The 18,276-nt window shown below is 47.3% G+C and overlaps 1 protein-coding gene across 1 annotated transcript in view; it reads left to right on the top strand.

The window, feature by feature from the left end:
* Positions 1-17,042: 17,042 nt before the first annotated feature.
* Positions 17,043-18,276, top strand: part of LOC311141633 (transient receptor potential cation channel subfamily M member 3-like) — a gene marked incomplete at both ends in the record, with an annotated part of 163,498 nt that continues 162,264 nt past the window's right edge. Inside the window, 1 exon segment of the mRNA XM_084177024.1 lies at positions 17,043-17,135. Within this exon segment, the coding sequence (XP_084033150.1) occupies positions 17,043-17,135 (93 nt within the window).

Here is an 18,276-nt window from a genome sequence, read left to right on the forward strand (position 1 = left end):
AGAAGATCCCACCAAGAGAGGACGAAGCAGCGTGCCAAACAGGAGAAGTTGGCAATGTCCCAGGTGGGCGAATGGTGGTCTTGGGAGGACATATTCGCGGGTAGAGGGCCATGGGCAAAAATAAATGCCCAGGCAGGAGATGAGAAACGGCGCCAACCATGCCGACGACAGACACGCGAGAGGCAACCCCAAGTAATTTTTTTGGGGGGGACACACGCCGTGGACGACGGGGCTGCTGGAGGCAGCTACAGGGCGCATCGGCGATCTAGGAGAGGAGGCCATCAGGTTTGGGGGGCTGGAAGGGTGGTTGGCGGAGCCTAGAGGTAGAGCAGAGCCAACTCCCCGTACTCAGGCTAGGCAGCGTGAGACTGGGCAGGTTCCGTGTTATGCGGAGCCACGTACTGTGCCGCGAGTGTTCCGGCACAGTCCTGTACGTCCTGTGCTAGCACCACGCACGTGTCGTGCTAAGGTGGGCATGCAGCCAGGACGGAGTGTGCCGGCTCATCGCTCGTAGCCTCCAGTACCCCTCCTCGGTCCCGGATATCCTGCGCCAGTGCCACGTGCTGTAGTGCCAGTACGAGTGCACAGCCCTGTACGTCCTGTGCTGATGCCTCACACAGAGTGTGTGGAAATAGGCATTCAGCCAGGACGGGTTGTGTCAGCTCTCCGCTCCAGACCTCCAGTCCGTCTCCACAGTCCAGCCCGGCCTGTTCCTGTCCCTCGCACCAAGCCTGTGGTGCGCGTCGCCAGCCCGGTCCGGCCGGTTCCTGCTCCCCGCACCAAGCCTGTGGTGCGCGTCGCCAGCCCGGTCCGGCCCGTTCCTGCTCCCCGCACCAAGCCTGTGGTGCGCGTCGCCAGTCCGGTCCGGCCCGTTCCTGCTCCCCGCACCAAGCCAGTGGTGCGCGTCGCCAGCCCGGTCCGGCCCGTTCCTGCTCCCCGCACCAAGCCAGTGGTGCGCGTCGCCAGCCCGGTCCGGCCCGTTCCTGCTCCCCGCACCAAGCCAGTGGTGCGCGTCGTCAGCCCGGTCCGGCCCGTTCCTGCTCCCCGCACCAAGCCAGTGGTGCGCGTCGTCAGCCCGGTCCGGCCCGTTCCTGCTCCCCGCACCAAGCCAGTGGTGCGTGTCGTCAGTCCGGCACGGTCCGTGCCTGTTCCACCGGTGCCTGGTCCGGCACCAGTCAGCTGCTCCATTCAATCCAATCAGAGGCAGCTGTAGCTCGTTGTCTCTGATTGGGAACCATACTTAGGCAGCCTGTTTTCACTAGTCATTGTGGGATCTTGTTCCCTAAGGTTTGTTTTGGTGTTAACCTAGGACTTCACGTATCGTTTGGTTTGTTGTTTTTGTTTGTGTGTGTACTTAAATAAAATGTACGCATATCACGCTGCACCTTGGTCTGCTTCATCTCATAACGACCGTGACACGTGGAGTGGGAGGGGTACGGTCCGGAGGAGCGGTGTTGGGTCCTGGTGAGGGATATCCTCGATCCCTCCCTGTTGCGGGATTTCCACCGTCGCCATCCGGCTCGCCCTGCTCCGCGTCCTCCTGGTCGTCCCAGAGGCAGGTGTTGGCGCACTGCTGGAGCTGCGCATCAAGGGTGGGGGGGTACTGTCACGACTTCCTCCGAAGCGGCATCCTCTCCTTGTTCGGGCAGGCTTCCGCGTTCGTCATCACCAGTCTTTTAGCCACTGCCGCTCCTCATTATTCCATTTGTTTTGTCTTGTTTATTACACACACCTGGTTTCAATTCCCCTCATCAGTACCTGTATAAGTGTTCTCTTTGCCCCCTTGTCTTTGTGTGTGATTGTTTATTGTGGAGGTTAGTTTAGCTCGGGGGAGCTCTTGTTTTTTTGTTTCCAGTGCGCTGTATATTTCTGCACTGGAGTGTTTGACGGATTGCTGCGTACTGCTGTGTCAACGGAATAAACCTGTTATTCTGTGATTTACCCTCCTGCGCCTGACTCCTTCAAATCACATCACCACAATGATACACACCTTTGCTCCTTCTGGTAGCATTGGTTCATGACCAGGGGATCAGTCTGGCACCCAACTGTGCACTTTGTCCAACAGAAAAACAGGGTAAACTATTGTCATCATCCTTCAATTACAAACATAGCTCGAGAAATAACGTAATCTCGTTTGGAAGCTAATTCTATGCTGTCTCCAGATTGGATTAGATTCAGGCCGGTGACGCCGTTACACTATTCAACCAACTGTGACATGTTTTGCTATTGCCCTGGGTTGGTTTGATTTTGTTGCTGCTAGTTAGTACACTTTTGTAGTCAGACATGAGTTAGTTAGTGCCCTCAAAGCTCATCACTAAGTTAAGGATCCTGGGACTAAACACCTCCCTCTGCAACTGGATCCAGGACTTCCTGACGGGCCGCCACCAGGTGGTAAGGGTAGGTAACAACACATCTGCCACACTGATCCTCAACACGGGGGCCCCTCAGGGGTGTGTGCTCAGTCCCCTCCTGTACTCCCTGTTCACCCATGACTGCATGGCCAGGCACGACTCCAACACCATCATTAAGTTTGCCGACGACACAACAGTGGTAGGCCTGAACCCCGACAACGATGAGACAGCCTATAGGGAGGAGGTCAGAGACCTGGCCGTGTGGTGCCAGGATAACAACCTCTCCCTCAACGTAACCAAGACAAAGGAGATGATTGTGGACTACAGGAAAAAAAAGAGGACTGAGCACGCCCCCATTCTCATCGACGGGGCTGTAGTGGAACAGGTTGATAGCTTCAAGTTCCTTGGTGTCCACATCACCAACGATCTATCATGGTCCAAACACACCAAGACAGTCGTAAAGAGGGCCCGACAAAGCCTATTCCCCCTCAGGAGACTGAAAAGATTTGGCATGGGTCCTCAGATCCTCAAAAAATTCTACAGCTGCACCATCGAGAGCATCTTGACTGGTTGCATCACTGCCTGGTATGGCAACTGCTTGGCCTCCGACCGCAAGGCACTACAGAGGGTAGTGCGTACGGCCCAGTACATCACTGGGCCCAAGCTTCCTGCCATCCAGGTCCTCTATACCAGGCGGTGTCAGAGGAAGGCCCTCAAAATTGTCAAAGACTCCAGCCACCCTAGTCATAGACTGTTCTCTCTGCTACCGCACGGCAAGCAGTACCGGAGTGCCAAGTCTTGGTCCAAAAGACTTCTCAACAGCTTCTACCCCCAAGCCATAAGACTCCTGAACAGCTAATCATGGCTACCCAGACTATTTGCACTGCCACTTTTTACGCTGCTGCAACTCTGTTAATTATTTATGCATAGTCACTTTAACTCTACCCACATGTACATATTACTTCAACTACCTCAACTTGCCGGTGCCCCCGCACATTGACTCTGCACCGGTACCCCCCTGTATATATAGCCTAATAACTAGATTGAACAACAATGACTAGCTACGGATTATGATTCATACACAAGGTTTGGAGAAGGGGAGACTTGTGCCCTGAGATGAGTGAATGTGAGTGAGTGAGTGAGTGAGTGAGTGAGTGAAACAGAGCCGTGCATGTGACTGTCTGGGGAAATGAGAGCAGATGGAGAGTGGCTTGTTCCAGCGGAGGCTCCTCAGAGGAGGAAGGGGAGGACCATCTTCCTCAGTGTACATTGACTTTGTGGCTCGTGGTTCTCACCCCTTTCTAAAGACTTACACAGTAATTATGACAACTTCTGGAGGATGTACTCCAACCTATCAGAGCTCGTGAAGCATGAACTGACATGTTGTCCACCCAATCAAAGGATCAGAGAATTAATCTAGTACTGAAAGCATAAACTACAGTTCGCTAGCACTGCAGTGCATAAAATGTGGTGAGTAGTTGACTCAAAGAGAGAGAAAGAAAATAGTTGAACAGTTTTTAACAAATACATTTTTTCAAAAATGAAGGAGAAGCAAGAGAGAGAGAGAGAGAGAGAGAGAGAGAGAGAGTTAGCTACATGTCTTTGTATTTTTTTTTTGTTACTTTGACTTTCACTTACTTAGCTAGCGAATGCAGCTAGCTAGTTTAACCTACTCAAACAGCTGGCTCAAACAGAGAGGGATGCTATGTTAGCTAGCTGGCTATGGCTATCCAACACTGGAACTCTTCCAAGTCAAGGTAAGCTTTTGGTTTTATAAATGTATTGCCACTGGGCCACGCCGGTGTAACTGCTAAACTGCTTGCTGCTGACTGTACACTGTACTGCATGATTGTAGTAGCTTTACTAACGTGTTAGTTCTAGTAGCAATGTTGACTCTGACCTTAATATGGTGACAACGATGTAGGCTGTGTGTAGCAGTTAGCGGTTATAATATGAAGGTTTGGCTTGGAAAGGCAGCTGATGTGTTGTGCACTGAAGTCCACAAGCGAAGGGAAAAGTTGAGAGGAGGAGAGCGTGTAGATGCGAGAAGGAATTATACAACATTCAAAGGGATCATGCTGTTTGTATGTGGCTGCTATGAAAGTGAACTGTGTTTGCGTGTGATCAGGGGTGTATTCATTCTGCTGATTCTGTTTAAAAAACTTTTCTTAAACGGAAGCAAACAGAACGAAACGGGAATAATCACACCTGAATTTGTCCAATAGAAACTTGTTTGCAACTGTTGGACTAATGATTACACCCTAGATCAGCTAGATGCAGGCAAGTGTGCAAGGCGGTATTGAATGTGTCAATGTCTGTCACCTTGATTACTCAAATTTCTCTCGACCTGTGCACCTACATTGTAAACTTTCATTCATAGGCTAGGTTGTAGCAACCTCATGATGGGTATAGAGAACATTTGAGTATCATGTAGTAGCCTGAACCTATCGATATTACATTGAGCTGGGTGAATGGAATATGAATGACAGTCATCCAATATGCTGTAATAGAAAAAAGACCATGCTCGTTAAAAAAAGAAATCGTCCTCCCACATCTTAAACGCCACCGACTGCCACTGGCTTGTTCTAATCCAATCATTGCAGTAGGCTCAACTGATACCCCGCTTGTTTCTTTACAGACATAAGAACTAGCCAATAGTTGTTTAGTGCACACAGCGCTTCACACTGAGTGAAAGAGAGATGCATGCTGGCAGCTGGAAATTATCACAAATAATAAATAAAAAATCTCCATATCCGTTATGATACTTGTTTTGTCAGAGTACCCGGCACACCCCTAATGCAAACCATAGTTGCTAGCTGTGCAAATTATATCCATCTTCAACCTAGCTGAAAGCATACATAGCATGGTCAATCCGTATCGGGCTTTTCAGTCTCAAACGGCCGTGATCCTTTGATCGCGTTGGTTGGGGGCGATGAAACAATGGAGCCCAATTCAATGAAGGGAAGCGAAGTGTGCAAAGGGGCGATTTGCACATGGAACTTGGAAAAGGGGGGCATGATTTGTTAACGTAATTGTAATCCAAACCCAACCTTCATTTACTCGTTGTGACGCACTGAGGTTCCAAACTCCGTTTTAGACAAGACTGACTTTATGACCACAATTATCCTATTTACACTTTGTAGTCAATTTTGACACTAGAATAAATGTTTCTGAGCCAAATCGATGCCACATAGGCCGTTTTCAAAGGGATTCTTTGTTTTTTAGGGGCAGTCACTGTTTAAGAAACAAAAATAATTTGCAAATAATACAATGCAATTCTAAAGAATGGAGTAATGACTTACATTGCAAAATTATATTAGCTACACCGCCCTGTTCACGAAAATGTATTAGCTACACCGCCCTGTTCACGAAAATGGTTCGCTCCTACAGACAGTGAGTCACGTGGCCATGGCTTGCTATATAAAGCAGGCATCGAGGCATTCGGTTACTGTTCGATTGAACATTAGAATGGGCAAAATGAGTGACCTAAGCGACTTTGAGAGTGGTATGATCGTCGGTGCCAGGCACGCCGGTTCCACTATCTCAGAAACGGCCGGCCTCCTAGGCTTTTCACGCACAACAGTGTCTAGGATTTACCGAGAATGGTACAACAAACCAAAAACATCCAGTCAGTGGCAGTCCTGTGGGCGAAAACAGCACGTTGATGAGAGAGGTTGAAGGAGAATGGCAAGATTCGTGCAAGCTAACAGGCGGCCCACAACAGGCAAATAACGGTGCAGAACGGCATCTCGGAACGCACAACTCGTAGGTCCTTGTCATGGATGGGCTATTGCAGCAGACGACCACATTGGGTTCCACTCCTATCAGTTAAAATCAAGAAGAAGCGGCTCCAGTGGGCACGCGATCATCAACACTGGACTATTGAGGAGTGGAAAAACATTGCCTGGTCCGACAAATCCCGGTTCCTGTTGCGTCATGCTAATGGCAGAGTCAGGATTTGGCGTAAGCAGCATGAGTTTATGGCCCTATCCTGCCTGGTGTCAATGGTACAGGCTGGTGGCATAATGGTGTGGGGAATGTTTTCCTGGCACACGTTAGGTCCCTTGATACCAATTGAACAACGTTTGAATGCCACACTATGTAGAATCCATGCCGCGAAGAATTCAGGGTGTTCTGCAGGCAAAGGGGGCTCCGACCCGGTACTAGATGGGTGTACCTAATAAACTGTGTATATAGGCGAAAGCATGCCAGCCTATAGGCTCTGCATGAACCCAATGCATTTAAAAACTACACCATGTCTGGGCCGGTCGGGCTAGTGAGAAAAAAGTTAACATGGACCCTGTCATAGCCTACGAATAGGACCCAGAGTTTTACTTGACCAGGTCCCAGAAAAGACACGTACAAATTTTGCCACACCACTTTTGAACCTGTGGTGCCACCTCTGCCAACGGCAGACTAAGATTCTTCATGTTGAATCAGGAAAGGCAGCCACTACTCAAGTCGCAACCACCCTATAGGTGGTCCCTGGACACCACCACAGGGACTACAGGTGATGATCGGCCACTCACTGATGTTTGGTTTGTTTGGACATTTAGATCAACTAGTGACCTTTTTGTTCCTTTTTGTATCTGCCCATGTTTACCTCCGACTCCTGGTCATTCTGATATGAGCCGTGGTGACACACCTGGCTGCCTCTCACAGGTGACCTTTGATGATGTCACGGTGGTCGAGGTCCCACATGCCCATTTTGATGAAGTCAGTGTGACAGAGCATGCGAGCCAGTAGAGGTTGATTCAGTCCAAATATCAACAGGAGCTGTGTTATAACAGTTCACTGAGCCTTGCTGTGCCAACCCTGCTGTTTGAGGAATAAGGCCTGCCAACTATCACTATAACCGAGCCCTGATTACTTCCCTGACAGACATTCACTGTGGGAGATGGCTACTGAGGCCTAGCACTGGCAAGGCATGACAAGTCGGACAATCATTCATATCAGGGACAGAGATGAGGGCAAGGCAGAGATCTCTGGAGGTAGAGAGCGGGGAAGGCAGAGATCTCTGGAGGTAGAGAGATGAGGGGAAGGCAGAGATCTCTGGAGGTAGAGAGAGGAGGAGGGGAAGGCAGAGATCTCTGGAGGTAGAGAAGAGGGGAAGGCAGAGATCTCTGGAGGTAGAGAGAGGAGGGAAAGGCAGAAATCTCTGGAAGTAGAGCGATGAGGGGAAGGCAGAGATCTCTGGAGGTAGAGAGAGGAGGGGAAGGCAGAGATCTCTGGAGGTAGAGAGAGGAGGGGAAGGCAGAGATCTATGGAAGTATAGAGATTAGGGGAAGGCAGAGATCTCTGGAGGTAGGGAGATGAGGGGAAGGCAGAGGTCTCTGGAAGTAGAGAGATGAGGGGAAGGCAGAGATCTCTGGAGGTAGAGAGATGAGGGGAAGGCAGAGATATCTGGAGGTAGAGAGATGAGGGGAAGGCAGAGATCTCTGGAGGTAGAGAGATGAGGGGAAGGCAGAGATCTATGTAGGTAGAGAGATGAGGGGAAGGCAGAGATCTCTGGAGGTAGAGAGATGAGGAGGGGAAGGCAGAGATATCTGGAGGTAGAGAAGTGGAGGGGAAGGCAGAGATCTCTGGAGGTATTAATATGGATATACAGACCCGCGAGCAACTGCGACCCCTCATGACGATAAGTTGGAGGGTGTGGATGCAGGGATTGATCCACAGTCTCCGGGATCATAATATGCTTGGAGTCAGTAGTGTTGCCACTCGACCACAGGTTCTGCACATGCCAGTGTTTTTTGGTGCAAGCCTGGCTGGTGCAGGCCCATGCCACTTTTGAAGGCTGTGTGATAGAAGGGTGTGCAACAGGAGCTCTGTCCTGGGGGATAATCGCTCCCTCTCTCCAGATGGAGAAAGCCCAGCCCAGCAGAGGTCTTCCTGCCTCAGGGTGAGAGGTGCAGGGTGCTGGGATGTGAAGGAAGGGGGGCATGGAGGGCTGAAAGAGCAGGTTAGCGTTTTTCGTCATGAATCTTGTTCTGGAGGCAGCTCTGCAGAGTGGTCACTAGCTGGCACAGCCACAGTCATAAAATCAGATTTTAAACTGAACCCTAACCTTAACCCTAACCTTAATGACACTGCTAACCCTAATGCCTAACCCTAACTTTAACCCCACTGCTAACCCTAATGCCTGACTCTATCCTTAAAGGTGCTACACTTAGAATTTCTCAGAATTTCTCACCTATGTGAAAGCTAGGTGAATTGCAACAGCACTAGGCTGCATTCAAAACAAATCTCCCCCCTCCCCCGCATCCCATTTCCCTGGAACATGGCGGAGACTTACACTTGAGCCTTTTACTTTCGGTTTTAGTCCACCAGCTTCAAACAACTGTTAAAACAATATTTGTTGTTATTGAAAAGCTATTTCACAGCGATTTAGATGGAACAATGATTCCCTACACTATTCAGTCCTTTTTCACATAAACTGAAATTGAGAAAACAGTTTAGAATTTTTGCAACCAGGAAATGACAGAGCGATTTATACAGTGGCCACTTGACCAAATTTCCACTAGATAACACAGCCACAAAGGCAAAACAGCTTTCCCATTTTGACAACAGATGCCGGCCCAGGCGTGATAAATCAATAGGTGAATATCACAACCAATCACAACACTGGCAGGTAAGTAATACTGTGAAACATCATTCCAATATTACTTCAGAATAATACTGGATATTATGGACATTTTCTGAAATTACAATGCAAAAAGTCTTATGCGTAGCAACTTTAAACTAAAAAGCGGAAACAGCATTTTATTAATCTTTATAATATAGCCAATTTCGACATTGTAGCAGGTCCATCTAGCGGAAATCGCTCTGTTCTGCCTCAAGGACAAGACTCATCACAATAAAAGTCAAACTGTGCTGAAAGAGAGGGGTGAGGCAGGGCTATGTTCACGCAGCACCTCTGGGGATAGAGCAGCACAGAGAGGAGTGCAGAGACAGACTGGCCCAGATCTGTCGACGTGCTTAGAGTACACACACACATGCATGGAGGCGTGCACACAGAACACACACACACACAAACAAACACACAATGTACATAGATATAAACACTTTCAAATATAAAGTGCATTCGGAAAGTATACTTTCACATTTTTTTTTTATGTTGTTACGTTACAGTCTTATTTTAAAATTGATTAAATTGTTTTTTTTGCACACAATACCCGATAATGGCAAAGCAAAAACAGGTTTTAGACATTTTTGAAAATGTATATACAGTGGGGAGAATAAGTATTTGATACACTGCCGATTTTGCAGGTTTTCCTACTTACAAAGCATGTAGAGGTCTGTACTTTTTATCATAGGTACACTTCAACTGTGAGAGACGGAATCTAAAACAAAAATCCAGAAAATCACATTGTATGATTTTAAAGTAATTAATTTGCATTTTATTGCATGACATAAGTATTTGATCACCTACCAACCAGTAAGAATTCCGGCTCTCACAGACCTGTTAGTTTTTCTTTAAGAAGCCCTCCTGTTCTCCACGCATTACCTGTATTAACTGCACCTGTTTGAACTCGTTACCTGTATAAAAGACACCTGTCCACACACTCAATCAAACAGACTCCAACCTCTCCACAATGGCCAAGACCAGAGAGCTGTGTAAGGACATCAGGGATAAAAGTGTAGACCTGCACAAGGCTGGGATGGGCTACAGGACAATAGGCAAGCAGCTTGGTGAGAAGGCAACAACTGTTGGCGCAATTATTAGAAAATGGAAGAAGTTCAAGATGACGGTCAATCACCCTCGGTCTGGGGCTCCATGCAAGATCTCACCTCGTGGGGCATCAATGATCATGAGGAAGGTGAGGGATCAGCCCAGAACTACACGGCAGGAACTGGTCAATGACCTGAAGAGAGCTGGGACCACAGTCTCAAAGAAAACCATTAGTAACACACTACGCCGTCATAGATTAAAATCCTGCAGCGCACACAAGGTCCCCCTGCTCAAGCCAGCGCATGTCCAGGCCCGTCTGAAGTTTGCCAATGACCATCTGGATGATCCAGAGGAGGAATGGGAGAAGGTCATGTGGTCTGATGAGACAAAAATTGAGCTTTTTGGTCTAAACTCCACTCGCCGTGTTTGGAGGAAGAAGAAGGATGAGTACAACCCCAAGAACACCATCCCAACCGTGAAGCATGGAGGTGGAAACATAATTCTTTGGGGATGCTTTTCTGCAAAGGGGACAGGACGACTGCACCGTATTGAGGGGAGGATGGATGGGGCCATGTATTGCGAGATCTTGGCCAACAACCTCCTTCCCTCAGTAAGAGCATTGAAGATGGGTCGTGGCTGGGTCTTCCAGCATGACAACGACCCGAAACACACAGCCAGGGCAACTAAGGAGTGGCTCCGTAAGAAGCATCTCAAGGTCCTGGAGTGGCCTAGCCAGTCTCCAGACCTGAACCCAATAGGAAATATTTGGAGGGAGCTGAAAGTCCGTATTGCCCAGCGACAGCCCCGAAACCTGAAGGATCTGGAGAAGGTCTGTATGGAGGAGTGGGCCAAAATCCCTGCTGCAGTGTGTGCAAACCTGGTCAAGACCTACAGGAAACGTATGATCTCTGTAATTGCAAACAAAGGTTTCTGTACCAAATATTAAGTTCTGCTTTTCTGATGTATCAAATACTTATGTCATGCAATAAAATGCAAATTAATTACTTAAAAATCATACAATGTGATTTTCTGGATTTTTGTTTTAGATTCCGTCTCTCACAGTTGAAGTGTACCTATGATAAAAAATTACAGACCTCTACATGCTTTGTAAGTAGGAAAACCTGCAAAATCGGCAGTCTATCAAATACTCTCCGCACTGTATATAAAAAAACCCGGAAATATTACATTTACATAAGTATTCAGACACTTTACTCAGTTCTTTGTTGAAGCACCTTTGGCAGCGATCACAGCCTTAAGTCTTCTTGGGTATGACGTTACAAGCTTGGCACACCTCTATCTGGGGAGTTTCTCCCATTCTTCTCTGCAGATCCTCTCAAGCTCTGTCAGGTTGGATGGGGAGCGTCGCAGCACAGCTATTTTCAGGTCTCTCCAGAGATGTTAGATTGGGTTCAAGTCCGGGCACTGGCTGGGCCACTCAAGGACATTCAGAGACTTGATCCGAAGCCACTCCTGCATTGTCTTGGCTGTGTGCTTAGGGTCGTTGTCCTGTTGGAAGGTGAACCTTCGCCCCAGTCTGAGGTCCTGAGGTCTCTGGAGCACGTTTTCATCAAGGATCTCTCTGTACTTTGCTCCGTTCATCTTTCCCTCGATCCTGACTAGTCTCCCAGTCCCTGCCACTGAAAAACATCCCCACAGCATGATGCTGCCACCAGCATGCTTCACCGTAGGGATGGTATTGGCCAGGTGATGAGCGGTGCCTGGTTTCCTCCAGACGCGACACTTGGCATTCAGGCAAAATAGTTCAATCTTGGTTTCATCAGACCAGAGAATCTTGTTTCTCATGGTCTGAGAGTCCTTTAGGTGCCTTTTGGCAAACTCCAAGCGAGCTGTCATATGACTTTTACTGAGGAGTGGCTTCCTTCTGGACACTCTACCATAAAGGCCTGATTGGTTGAGTGCTGCACAGATGGTTGTCCTTCTGGAAGGTTCTCCCATCTCCACAGAGGAACTCTGGAGCTCTGTCAGAATAACCATTGGGTTCTTGGCCAATGACCAAGTCCCTTCTCCCCCGATTGCTCAGTTTGGCCGGGCGGCCAGCTCTAGGAATATACTTGGTGGTTCCAAACTTCTTCCATTTAAGATTGATGGAGGCTACTGTGTTCTTTGGGACCTTCAACACTGCAGACATCTTTTGGTACCCTTCCCCAGATCTGTGCCTCGACACAATCCTGTCTCGGAGCTCTACGGACAATTCCTTCGACCTCATGGCTTGGTTTTTCCACTGACATGCACTGTCAACTGTGGGACCTTATATAGACAGATGTGTGCCTTTCCAAATCATGTCCAATTAATTGAATTTACCACAGGTGGACACCCATCAAATTGTAGAAACATCTCAAGGATGATCAATGAAACAGGATGCACCTGAGCTCAATTTCGAGTCTCATAGCAAAGGGTCTGAATACTTACGTAAATAAGGTATATCTGTTTTTTTTGCTAAAATTCCTACCGACCTGTTTTCGCTTTGTCATTATGAGGTATTGTGTGTAGATTGATGAAAAAATATCTATATTTAATCGATTTTAGAATAAGGCTGTAACGTAACAAAATGTGGAAAAAGTGAAGGGATCTGAATACTTTCTGAATGCACGGTACCTTTTAAAAAACACACACGCGCACACACACACAAACACACACACACACCACATACACACATATGAACAAACTCACAATGTACACAGATATAAACACTTTCAAATACACCTTTTAAACACATTGATAATTTATTATTACTATGCTGTAAATTGTGCCCCCCCCACCACACACACACACACACACACACACACACATACACACACACAGGGATGCCATGCTGCATATATCTGCTGTGTTAACATTTGCGCCTCACACACATCTCTAATGGGTTTGTCAGAGGATGTGGTTGATACTGACCTGATTATGTTCTCCTAGACTAAAGTAGGCCTATACTGTAGTATGAATAGGACGAAGAATGATTAGGGAATAGGGTTAGAAATAGTGGTCAAAGGTGCAGATCTCGGTTGTACTCCTGGAGAAGGCAGAACGTGTCAAAAACATTTTGCAGCAGAGATGTCTTCTAAAATGGTTTGTCTAAATCCCAAAATGTTGTATTAATGCAGGGCTCCAGACTATCCTCTTCCCACCTTTGCGTAAAATTCTGTCACAAACGTCACACAATAGAAAGAAAATATTTGAATTTCACTTGCCATTGCATTCAAAGATTTTGTATAGATTTGCTTATCAAATGTCCAGTCTTGTACGAAGACCAATTACCTTCTGTACTTTTTTCACCTCAGTGTGATAGTAAAAGGTGCCTTTAGAGAAATAAATCAGTCTGAGATGGTTAAGTCCAGTCTTGTCTGGTCTTGTTCACTCTGTCTTTTTAATGTCTTCTGATTGCAGTGGTAATTGGGTTGTTGATGGGCTTCGCTCCTCTTTCTTACAAGAAGCGGAAAACATGGAATTAAACACAGTGCACTGCATAGTAGTGGACTACTAGTATGTTGGACTGAGGCCCTCTGGTGGCCAACGTGTGTGCTCCAGTTGGATTTAGTCAAGCGTGTGGGAATGTGTTGCAGACACAATCCACTTCTCCAATGCGAAGCCTTCTGACAGAAACATCTTCATTAGGAAGTCAATATGTTCTCAGGAGCTCAGTGATGAGGATTGTTAAATGATCAATGAACAACATAGCAAAACATAATACATATGAAGTAGTGGGGCTGGAGCTGGTGATCTGCATTAGAGGGTTGCCATCTAGTGCATGTACAGGGGCAGCACAGTGCAAGACCGTGGCCCTCGTCTGCTGTGTGTGAGGTGAACACCAACAGAACTGCCTGCCGAGGGCTAGAAAAGCAACAGGTTCACAATCAGGATTGATAGAGTGGAGCAATCAAGGGGAGGGATAAGAGGAACGGGTGGATGAGAGAGAGTGTCTGACACTTCTCTGTTGGTGGTCACATTGCCGTACAACACACACACGCACAGACACACACAGACACACACACACACACACACACACACTGTGTAAGCAGTTGGATCATAGAGGTGTGTCATTTACTGTCCAAACTAGATTTGATTTGACATCTGAGAGATTGCCTGAGGTGACTGGGGTTGGAGTATGTCAGAGTTACCTCTAAAAGTTGTATCTTGTGAGAATGAATGGTGAATTCAATTAAGGGATTGTCTTTGTTGTGTTTCTTTCTGTTTTCTGTCTTTAAAAAACAAACATTAAAAGGAGATCGGAATACCAATCTGACAGCCTGTGTGTTTGGACTGTTACCTGTGGGGAGTAATAGGCAACTGTGTGGTGTGTGTTTGCAATGGAGTAACTGGTGAATAATACTGTGTGTGTGTGGTGTCTAGTTGTACTGGTGTAACCTGTGGGGAGTAATACTGTGTGTGTTTGCAGTAGTGTAACGGTTAACCTGTGGTTCTGTGGTGTGATGTGGGTGGCTCCGTGGGTGTGTGTGTTGGTCTGCATGCACCCACCGACCCCGGTGAGGGAGAGGCCGTCAGGGCTCAGTGCAGCAATCTCGCTCTTCGAATAGATTCCATCTCACCAGTCACCACGGCGATCACAGGCACTACTCGCTGTTCTCCCATGAGCCCCGGGGCATCCAACTGGGAACCAGTCACATGACGCGAGTCCCTGTCGAAATGTAAATCACTGCACTGATAATAATGACAGATTTCGTAGTGCTGGTATTATTGCTATTGCTAATGCCATCCCTTTTGTTCCTAGCTAAACTCCTACCACAGTAATGACCCCAACTGATACAAGCAGTCATCAACTTTCTATTACAGATCCTCCCCACGGTCTTAAGTGTATTTGTCATTGTTATACCAATCTCTCTCTCTCACACACACACACACACACACACACACACACACACACACACACACATACACACACACACATACACAAAATTATTGAATCAGTCTGTACCAGTCTGAACTTGTGGAGGCTGTCGCTGAGGGGATCTGTCATTTGCATTAGCATTACATTTTTTATCAAGGTTTTAATTATTGGGTACTGAGAGGTGTTTGCAGCTTTGTCTCATCTTGTCCCTGTGGACAAGGTGTTGTTGTGGTTATGGGGTGTAAATCAATATCATTCACTAGGGAGGGGCTATTAAAGTCTTCCCACAGGTGAAGATGAAACCCAGACAAAAAATGTTTTCGGTCTTGAGCTTTTGCTAGTGAACATGCAACATTATCAACTGGGTCCAGCCTGCTAGCGAACTTGCAACATTGTTTCAACTGGGCCCTCACAGTTTCCCTCGCTGATGAGTTCAGGACAGACACAGCTCTATTTGTGTCCTGTATTTCAGCCCCTTTTCAGGGGTCCCAACTTTTCTTTTTAGATAAAAGGTCAATTTGTCAGTAAGACGCATCAATTAATTCAGGCTACAAGAGTGTAGGCCTAATGACAATCGCCGAATGTCATTACACTTTTTGGTGTTTTGTAACAGATGTCTTTTTCTTCCTCAAATGGCTGGTGCACAGTGCACTGTTTGGATTCTGTCATTATTTTGGAGTGGACCAACGTGCGCTGGTAGCATACTTTTTGAAGTGATTTGTTTGACAATCAGATGAAAACATCTTGACTGGTTGTGTTCATGCCACATTAAAAGGTAATACATATTGCCCTTTAAAATACATGTATTTACTATTAGGCCCATCATTTTTTTTTATGCAGGTGCAAGTGCGCGCACAAATAGGTGCGGGAATGTGTTGCTGTGAAAAAGTCCTGTGAAAGAAAACAGAGACCCCTGAATGTCACGGTATAATTCACACTCGACACACACACACACACACACACACACACACACACACACACACACACACACACACACACACACACACACACACACACACACAGGGGGTGGGGATGGAGAAGAGGGACACTACAGAGAGTGAAATGGAGCGGAAGAAACATAGGTCTTTAGAGTATGGACATTTTTACTCAATATTATTAAGAGGGGGTTTCAATTTGATTTAAAAATATATATAAATATATTTTTTTAAAGCCTGCTTTAGCATTCTGATGGTTTTACCAACATGGATGATGATGACTGATATGTATTCAGTATAAAAATGATACTGATTTGAATGCCACCATATCAGTTATATTTCTGAAGGGAGCTATGTCTGTGACTCTCACTCCTCTCATTGCATCTTTCTTACGCACCATACCTCTCTCCATCTTTCCCCTCGCTCTCTCTCTCACTTGCTCGCTCGCTCTCCTCTCTCATCTCCTGTCCTCGCTCTCCTCTTTTAGCCTTGTGCTCAGGCTCTCTCTTTCTCTAATCAATCTGCCTTATATATTCTTTGCCTCATCCATTCACTCTCCTTCTCCCTTCCCCCCCCCCCCCCCTCTCTCTCTCTCTCTCTCTCTCTCTCTCTCTCTCTCTCTCTCTCTCTCTCTCTCTCTCGTCTTGGAGACAGTGCTGTGCTGCTCCCTGTCACTCTGCTCAGTTTACAGGCTCTGCTCTGCTCTCCCGTGCTGTGCTGCTCTCTGTCACTCTGCTCAGTTTACAGGCTCTGCTTTGCTCTCCGGTGCTGTGCTGCTCTCCTCTCCTCTCCTTTCCTCCTCTCCTTTCCTCCTCTCCTTTCTTGCTGCTCTTTTCTCTCCTCTTTCTCCATATCCTTTTCTTTGTTCTTTACTCTGTTCTGCTCCACTGGTTTGGAACGTATGCACTGGGTGGACTGGCAGACTGGGATACTGGGATACCGCAGGTGGAGAGAGGGCTGGATGCTCCAGGCGCTTGGAACTCAGCCATCGGACCCTGTGGATCTGTGGGGAGGGGAGGGGAGGGAGGGATGAGGAAGAGTGGAAGGAGGGCACCCAGGTGAAGGAAGGGCTGAGCTGCCGGGGGACCAAGACGAAGGTGGTGGTCTGGTGTTAGGGGTCATGCTCTGCCGGGATTTGAGTTGTTCTATTTGGCCGGAGACTCTGCTGCTTTGCCCCCTCCAAGGGGCTCTTTTCCTGGAAAAGCCGGCCGGGTGGAGCGGGAACCATGAACCAGCAGCTGGATGCTTCGCGGCCAATGAACTGGACCATTAGGAAACTGTGCGCTGCAGCCTTCCTACCATCTGTACGCCTGCTCAAGGTATGGGTACCAGAGTGGTCTGTGCTGAGGAGGGGGGAGAGGGAGATGGAGGAGAGGTGGAGTAGGAGAGAGGGAGGTGTAGGAGAACAGGGACAGTGAACGGAGAGAGGATTAGGAGCAGAGAGGGGGGGGGGGGGGGGGGGGGGGGGGTTGAGATTGACGTTAGAGGTGGGTAGCTGAAGCCACACGGGAATGTCCTGGTCTGTTTGAGCTGTCTTACCTATTCCTATTTGGTCATTAACAAGATGGCCCGAACACATCTGGGACCAAGCTGACACAGGATGGGGTTGTGAGGAGGAAAGGCCAGCAGAGGATTATACTGTGTACAGTGACTCTTTGGTGAAGATATCTGAGCTGTTAGGTTCAGATGGTATTATAACCAATCTACACCTTCCTGGTTTCTGTCTGACAAGTGTTTTATTCTGGATGTGACTTCCCTGAGACCATACTGTAACCAGCCTTCTTTGGCGTTTGGCTGTCTGCGTGCACTGTATGTGCACATGCGTATGTCCACTGTATGAGGGGGAGTGATAAAATGTATGAGGAAATGTATTGGTTGTCACAGGATATTTATAGGCCTGGTTATAAGCTGGTTTTATTCATTGTCTGGTATAAACAGGCTGTTAATAACCAGGCATTTGATACACATTATTATAGAGCTCTTGTCTACGTTCTCCCCAGTCTTCTTTTAATCACGCAACATCAAAGTCTCAAACCAAGTGTCTCTATGATGTTAAACCAGGCCAGATGAATGTGTGTGTCCATTTGCATGTGTATGGCTCAAATAAATTATATTGTAATCACTGATGGTTTCTGTGTGCATCAGTGTAAGGCATTGACAGAAAGAGAGAGGGGAAGTGTGTGTGTGTGTATTGATGTGAGTGGTTTTCTAATCACTGATGGGGCTTGATAGTGTGTCTGAGCCCTCTCAGGAGATGTCAGAGTGGCAGTGTAAGTTCATCCTAATAGGCCTATCATTATCATGTGTGCACATTTCTGAACCTCAAGCACTTTTCCAGTCTCCAGTGAATTTGGCCCGATTGCCTGGCTACCGTGTGAAGCATTCTCAAGTGTATGTGTGTGTGTGTGTGTGTTTTATTTTTGCATTCATGTGTGCGTGTGTATGTGCATGTGTGTAGAG

The sequence above is a fragment of the Coregonus lavaretus genome (genome assembly GCF_964263955.1).
Source record: "Coregonus lavaretus genome assembly, chromosome: 14".
NCBI classification, from domain to species: domain Eukaryota; kingdom Metazoa; phylum Chordata; class Actinopteri; order Salmoniformes; family Salmonidae; genus Coregonus; species Coregonus lavaretus.